The following is a 7,631-nucleotide window of genomic DNA, read 5'->3' as shown; positions in this document are numbered from 1 at the left end:
ATAGATGTGGCGCGAATCAAAGGTGACACAGCATATTGGCATGGCCGGACTCGAGAGGTCGACTGCTGACAGACTGTTCACCTTGACAGAGTTTTATTCCGAAAGTCGCGAACCTACCGCACAGCTTCCTAAGGACACCAGAATTCGCGACCACATTTCCACAAGCTCGCCGTTGTCCTACACTCGACCACCGATCTCACGCGCCGCCCAGATGGACCAGAGAGGGGATTTGCCTACTCCAACCTCGACCGCGAGCTTTGTGGTCACGATCCGCTTCAAATATGCCTGGGAGAGGGGAAATATCGCGACCCCCACACCAACGTTTTCGACGATCTGTACGCGACCTCAAGGCACCCAGACGGTATGGGCCAGAATCTCCAATATCGATCCTGGAATCCCTCGTCCTTGGCAAACGCAAGTTGTCGGCATTCCGGTCTCAATCGATGCCACGGGCGGAGTACATCCAACAGAAGCGATCGCTATAGACGCGATACATACTCCGACCGCTTCGGCCCACAGCCACGATCCAATTGTGACGACTTCCATCGAGTTCGGTCGACACACAGCTGCAAGATATGGGCGTCCAGATCTCCTTGGAGTTATCATTGGTGTTGTCGTACTGTCATCAGTCTTCTACTTCAATCGCAGACGTAGAGAGGGTCGCATTCTACTGAAATGAAGCTATCTTGTATGAGCTCGATGAAGGTGGCCACGGGCATTGGGACAAGTAACAGGAACTCGACCTCGTCCACGAGAGGACAGAGGGAGAATGTGACTGGAAAAATCGAGATTTGGCAGTGTTGGCAGTGTTGCCTGTTAGTAATGTTTTGATTATGTGGTGTCTTCCAGTGAGTTCGCACGTGCGGCGTGCGGGTGAAGTCTGGTGGCGGTCTTGGCGTGAATTGTTTATGGTAGCAACGACTGTAAACACGACCCTTCCAATACGCTTGCTCTCACTTTCACGACCTTCACGCCCTCACGACTCACTACTAACCACACAGCACACGCCCAGCGACCATGGCGGACGACCTCATCGACTTCAATGTGATCGAGGGGCAGAAAGAGAACATTCAGGCCCTCCCCAGCGGCCGTTCTGCCAAAGCGCTGGCACAGCTCTACTCACCACCACTGCTTGGAGCAAACCCGTCGCCGAATGACCAACACTCCGAGAAACGCGCAGAATTCGAACGAGAACTCGCGACGATTGACGAAGCTGATGATCCACTCGATGTTTACGACGGATACGTGAAATGGACACTGGACACATACCCCTCCGCACAGGCGACACCGCAATCGCAATTACTACCACTGCTTGAACGCGCGACAAAAGCGTTCCAATCATCGAAAGATTACAAAAACGATGTGCGATATCTCAAGATATGGCTCCACTACATTCGCCTTTTCTCAGATGCGCCTCGCGAGGCTTTCGTGTTTCTAGCGCGCCATGGGATCGGCGAGGGACTGGCGTTGTACTACGAAGAATTTGCAGCATGGCTGGAAAATGCCGGGAGATGGAGTCAAGCGGAGGAGATCTACAAAATGGGCATTGAGAAGGAGGCGCGACCTTCAGAGCGATTGATGCGCAAATTTGGAGAATTCGAGCGAAGGAAAGAGGCGCGTCCGGAAGACGCGACGGAGCCTTCTAGTCCGGCATTGCCTGCTGCGAGACCTGCTTTGGCGGCGAAGGCGGACCCTTTTGCGTCCTCAGCGACGCCGTCTCCTGCGACACAGCAACAGCAAAGTCGAACCGGCGCAGGCAAGAAGCCCAAGATGGCCATTTTCACAGATAGCGGAGAGGACTCACGACCTGCGTCGGGGAGCAGCTCGAAGGGCTGGGATAGTATTGGCACACTTGCGGACCGCAAAAAAGAGAATACCACAGAGGCGAAGCCAATGGCGGGACAGAAGCTTATGGCAGGGAAGACGAACACAGGAATGCAGAAGATGATGGTGTTCAAAGACCAGGTAAGTTTTGTGTCACCCATACCTCACAAGAAACAGCACATGTTTACGAATGCAGGACTAAATATCGCGTGTTTCGTAGTCTTCATCTCGAGTTCAAATGCCACGACACACTTCCGCCTCGCACGCTGAATCGAGTAGTAATCATGAACAGCAGTGCGTGTTCAACGAGAAGACCGGTAGGCTGGAGTGCGTGTTTGTGAATCTAGAGGCTGTGTACCCTGAGGCCGGGAACCTGGCAGTTGAATACTGTTTCGAGGAGCTAAGAGCAAGACATCGTGGGTGGCTGGATCGAGATGGCAATGTGAAAGAAAATGTGAAACGGCAGAAGCTGTCGAAGAATGACTCGTTCGATATACAGCTGGACCCACCAGCAACAGCGCGACAGCCCATCGCTGAGCACCCAGCTGAAGCAAAGCCTTTGGCCAGGGAGAAGCCTTTCAAGATCTTTTCTGATGCTGAGCAAGAAACACCAGAGTCGAGGCCGACGTCGAAGCAAAAGGGCTTCAAGATATTTGAGGATACAGACTTGGAGCCACAACAGCAACCCAGAGAGGAGACGCCTGATCTGCCGACTAAATTCACCAAGACTTTGGCGCTGAACGATGAGAACGACGAGAACACCCCGCCGTCCAAGCAAGAAATCGATGCTGCGAAGAAAGCAAGACGCGAAGAACGCGCGAACCGGACGCGTAAGATCAAGGTTATGGAAGTCAAGCACATCAAGAACGAGACGCAAACGATCAAGTTGAACATGGACTCGCCCAAGTCGAAGCCGAAACGAAGAAAGTCTGTGGCACCGGAGCCAACCATGACCATCAACACCAAGGAGGCCATGGATGAGATCTATGGCATCTTCAGTGCTCCTCTGCCATCACAGTCGGAACAGCCTCAGGAAGAAGAGTCTGAGTCTGAAAGTGATAGCGACAGTGAAGAAGACGAAGACGATTACACGACTGGCGATGAAAGCACGGCAACTGGGAAGCTCTCTGCACCGGCGAGCGAGTACGGTGATGAGACACGCAACGAGCTTCTCGAATCCCATCGCGACGATGATCGGACAGACGTGTCAGCCTGGTCAGATTTTGATACTGGCAAGCATGTTCCGAGCCAAGAAGACGATAGTGGCATGAATTCTGCTCAAACGACAACGCAAGATGTCTACGAAGAGGCAGACGAGGCACTCACGCCTGTTCACGACGAGAACCGTCAAACACGATATGTCCCGGTCGCTCCTGAAGATTACGAGCCGCCTGTCATGCAGATGCGTGACATGAACATCGTGCCGAATCATAGGCTGCCATTCATGACACCGATTGTCGAGCAGACTGAATCATCAATTGGCATACCTACTCAAAGGCCAGAGAAGGACTACTTTGGTGCGAAGACTCCAAGCAGGAAGAACGGTATGCCTGAAGAGTTTGACGACGAGGAAGATGATGAACCACCTAGCAGTCCTTTTGATGACGTGACGGCTGACATGGAAGAAGACAAACGCAGAGTCCTCCAGCCGATTCGAACGAAGAGCACAAAGGGCACATTATCGCTTGGCAAGGGCACATCGAAGGCACAGATCGACGCGAAACTGGAAGGGCCGACCTCTTCAGACGCTGTACAGAAAGGACCCATCATCAAAGATCTGCAGTGCAATCCCATGGACCCATACCTGAGACAGACCATTTTGTCGCAAATGAAGCCTGCTCTCAACACGTACGAAGGATATTACGAGCATCTCGATGCGAACTCGGGCAAAACTATGGAGATCAAGAAGTACATCAAGCAGCTTCAGGCTTCGCGGAAGAGCCAGAGCCACTCTCAAGAGAAGACAACATCGATCCCACCCATGGTCGCTTTCCCTGGCGCAGGTGGAATCTACACTATCAAACGAGAACTGGGAGCCGGTACTTTCGCCCCAGTCTACTTGGTTGAAAACAGCGCCGCGGCCTCTCTCGAAGAGCGTGAAGACTACGACGAAGATGATGTGGACGTCTCCGCTTCTACTGCCACTTCCCGCCTCGGGAAGCTCACCCACCGCCGTCCTCTCGAAGCCATCAAAATGGAGGAGCCCCCTTCCACCTGGGAGTTCTACATCCTTCGCGCAGCGCACCGTCGACTGGGCGTCTCGCGTCCTTCGGAATCTATCATCAAAGCCCACGAAATGCACTTATACCGCGACGAATGCTTCCTCGTCGAAGAATACCGTGACCAAGGCACCCTTCTCGACCTCGTGAATCTCGCTCGCATGGAATCCGCGCATCAGAACTCTGGCACGACCGGCATGGATGAAATGCTCGCCATGTTCTTCTCCGTCGAACTTCTTCGTACCATGGAAGCCCTTCACGCCAAACACCTGATTCACGGCGACTTGAAAGGCGACAACGTCCTTGTACGATTCGACGACCCAGGCCAGGAAACTGATTTCTCTGCGACGTATTTCCCTTCGGGCGCGCATGGTTGGGGTTCGAAGGGAATCTGTCTCATTGATTTTGGACGCGGAATCGATATGTCGCATTTCGATGAGAAAGTCGGCTTCTTCGCTGATTGGAAAACGAGCGAGGCGGATTGTAGTGAAATGCGCGAAGCGAGGCCTTGGACGTATCAGGTGGACTATTACGGTGCTGCAGGCATCATTCATTCGTTGTTGTTTGGAAAGTATATGGAAACAACTGTCGAGAAGACATTGAATGGTGGTGCTGGTGCTGCAGCGGGTGGTGGCAGTCAGAAGACTTATAAGATTCGAGAGAGTTTTAAGAGGTACTGGCAGATGGAGATTTGGGCGGAGGTTTTTGGTTTGTTGTTGAATCCTATGCGGTATGTGGAACATGAGGAGGGGAGAAAGTTGCCGGTTCTGAAGGGGTTGAAGGAGGTGAGGGAGAGGATGGAGGGTTGGCTAGAGGCGAATTGTGAGAAGGGTGTTGGGTTGAAGGGGATGGTTTTGAGAATGGAGGCTGCATTGAGGGACAGGAGGAGAAGGGTGAAGTAGGTTGATTGTGTTTATTGGCGTTTTGGGAGGGAATGATACCATGGCGAGGCACGGGGCGAGGGCACGTGTTCTTGGAACTTTTCGTATTTGGCATTATCATCTTTGCATAAATCATATCATGAAATGCCTGTTCACATATTTCCTTCATTTGGTGTGCTGTTCATTCCTCTCGAGCCTTGCATTGTTCCGTATACCAGCTAGCACGACTACTTATGTTCCTACGAACCGACCGCGCTCTACTGAGCAAAGAGGTCAATGGTATAAGCAGAATCCAAATTCTGGTTCAGATTGATCACCACCTGGTTATTCCTCACAGCCACGGTACCATTCGAAACCACATTCGGATTATCCACGCGGCCACCATTGTTATACGGAATCTCCTTGATCAGAGCTCTCAGTGTCGAGCGACCGTTGTACGCTGGCATGTTATTCACATTCGAGATCGTGATAGGATATGAACCGGTCTGACCGCGTGTACCAGCGAGAATGTGTGTCACGCCAATGTTGCGTTCTTGTGTGACGTAGAGATCGTAGCAGGTGCTGACGGTGGCTCCGGCGCGAGTGATGAGGCCTTTTTGGGCTTGGGTGTAGTAGTTGAGGACGTGCCAGTCGCCGAGCTTGTAGAAGTTGGAGCTCTTGTCGGAGCCGCCAGGACCGAGAAGTTTGGCGAGGTCGTTGTGGAGGCCGACTTTGGAGCCCCAGTTCTGAGAGAAAATGTCAGTATGCCTTTTTTTTGTGAGTGTGTAGAGGGGATGCTTACTGCTCGGAGACCAACGATGCCGGTTCTCTCGAATCGTTCGATGAACCAGGCGGTGTAGGCTGGAGTCTGCTCGTCTGGAGCGGCGTACTCGTTCAGCTGGAATGGACGACTTGGTAGGCCGGCGCGAGAAAGGACTTGATTCAGCTGGTTCTGAGTGTTGACGGGGTCGTTGCCACAGTTGGCAGAGTTGCGGCCATTCAGCTGATGGGCGCTATACCAGTCTGGAATCTGTTGAGGGCAGAGTCAATACTCTACAATGGCACTACACAAGACAGAATGATTCCAGAACCTACCTTGTTGTTTCCCTTAATGTGATTGGCATAGTTAGTCCACCACCCATTGTCGAGAGCAGGCTGGCTCGCAGTCGCTGGGCCGACTAGAATTGCACTACTAAGTGCTGACCGGTACCGGTCGTAGGCATAGTCCCATGCTTGTAGGTACTGGTCCTGTGAGCGGGGCCAGAAACCAAACCCGTCAGGTTCGTTCCAGATATCGATGTACAAATTAGTCGTCATGCCACTGCCGCAATCACATTAACATCGTCCAGTTACACCAGTCGAACAGGAAATTTCACTCACTTCTGCTTCAATCTTGCAATCAGTTTGTCAAGGAAGCGACCCCATTCCGTGCAATCACCATTATCACATGGGTAGATGGTCGTAGATGCCTCAAAGCTGTCTGCTCCCCAGATGTCGTGAGGCAGAAGCACATATCGAGTGTTCGGGTCGAGGGCTCTGGCATCCCGGTAGTTTTGCAGTGCAGATGCGAAGCGGTTGTCAAACCCTGTAGTATTGCCACTCTTCACATCTGCAGCATAGCCGCCGAATGGAATCTGTGCTCCTCCGGCACGTAGCCACGAAATGCCCGCACCTTGGTACAGCGGACCCCAAATTGATCTTGCAGGCGCGCTCTGAGGAGAGTAAGCTGGGTTATTGGGAAGTCCATAGAGTATTCCAGCTCCTTTGCGGTCCGGTACGCCTCCGTATACTGCAAGGTCGACGTAGCCTTGTCCGCCGAGATTGCTTTGAGCGCTGGCCGGCACGCTGAGGAGCGCCGCCAGGACGGAAGATGTAAGCATGAGCATGGTGTTTGATCAGAAGTGAAGGTGTGCTGTTCTTCTGCAATGATATGTAGTCATGTCTCAAGATGACCATCTTATACTTCGTCTGTTTTGGTCAAACCTACCATGTTTTGCATACTCATTTACCCGCTTCAACAAGCTGGCAAAGACATCGGGCCAAGCTTGAGGGCTCGAACCTCTACATTTGTGGATTTGAGTTATTGTCTCCTCACCTCTACCTGAGACAGTACGTCGAGATCTGTGTAGAGAAGAGGAGAGGTCGGGGGAATCTGTCTTGGCAGTAGGGTGGATTTTCCTCCTCTCCTCTCTGACATCCCACCCCCACCGGATTCAACATTGTCAAACTCCTTGTGGGATGCGTCACGGAGCAAACGACACGGCACAGTTGCTCTCGACTCGTGCCTCCGTATGGAGTATCAAGGCCAGGCCAAGCTTCACGCGATCCCACCGCCACGAGCTCAACTCCAGATGTGGACCGCGAGACATTCGACGAAAGTCGCGTGGCCTTTGCACATTCCGCGTACGCAATAATGGCACCGGCGCTAGATGGGCGCGCCAGCACAGATGACGACGTGTAATGGAGAAGACATGAACAGCCGCCGTTGGGCATGAAGAGCTTCAAGGTTGTGACCAGTTGGCAGTGGCACAATAGTAAGATGGATTTCGGCCATGCGTACAGTCTGACACATTGCGGAAACTCGTGTCGGCTGGAGAGCATATGTAGGAGGAACCTCCAAGGCAGACTTGCTCGTTGGACACTGAACACCAGAGTGTAGCGTGGTAAAGATGAAGACCGCATCCTTCAACGAGTGCACGAGCTTGGCGCTGCCTCCTTCTCAGGCCCT

General features: G+C 52.6%; 2 protein-coding genes across 2 annotated transcripts; one reads left to right on the top strand and one right to left on the bottom strand.

Moving 5' to 3' along the window:
* Positions 1-1,017: 1,017 nt before the first annotated feature.
* RHO25_011597 (uncharacterized protein) lies at positions 1,018-4,945 on the top strand (the record flags this gene model as incomplete). Its single annotated transcript, XM_023603020.2, has 2 exons — positions 1,018-1,965; positions 2,045-4,945. 2 exons carry the CDS (start codon positions 1,018-1,020, stop codon positions 4,943-4,945), a joined length of 3,849 nt encoding a protein of 1,282 aa, XP_023454429.1.
* Positions 4,946-5,181: 236 nt separating this feature from the next.
* Positions 5,182-6,789, bottom strand: RHO25_011596 (uncharacterized protein; the record flags this gene model as incomplete). Its single annotated transcript, XM_023603019.1, has 4 exons — positions 5,182-5,649; positions 5,706-5,933; positions 5,999-6,224; positions 6,284-6,789. 4 exons carry the CDS (start codon positions 6,787-6,789, stop codon positions 5,182-5,184), a joined length of 1,428 nt encoding a protein of 475 aa, XP_023454863.1.
* Between the last annotated feature and the right edge of the window lie 842 nt (positions 6,790-7,631).

This window comes from Cercospora beticola, chromosome 8 (assembly GCF_033473495.1).
Source record: "Cercospora beticola chromosome 8, complete sequence".
Lineage (NCBI taxonomy): Eukaryota > Fungi > Ascomycota > Dothideomycetes > Mycosphaerellales > Mycosphaerellaceae > Cercospora > Cercospora beticola.
Note: the sequence above shows the minus strand (reverse complement) of the source record. Positions and strands in the feature narration are given on the sequence as shown.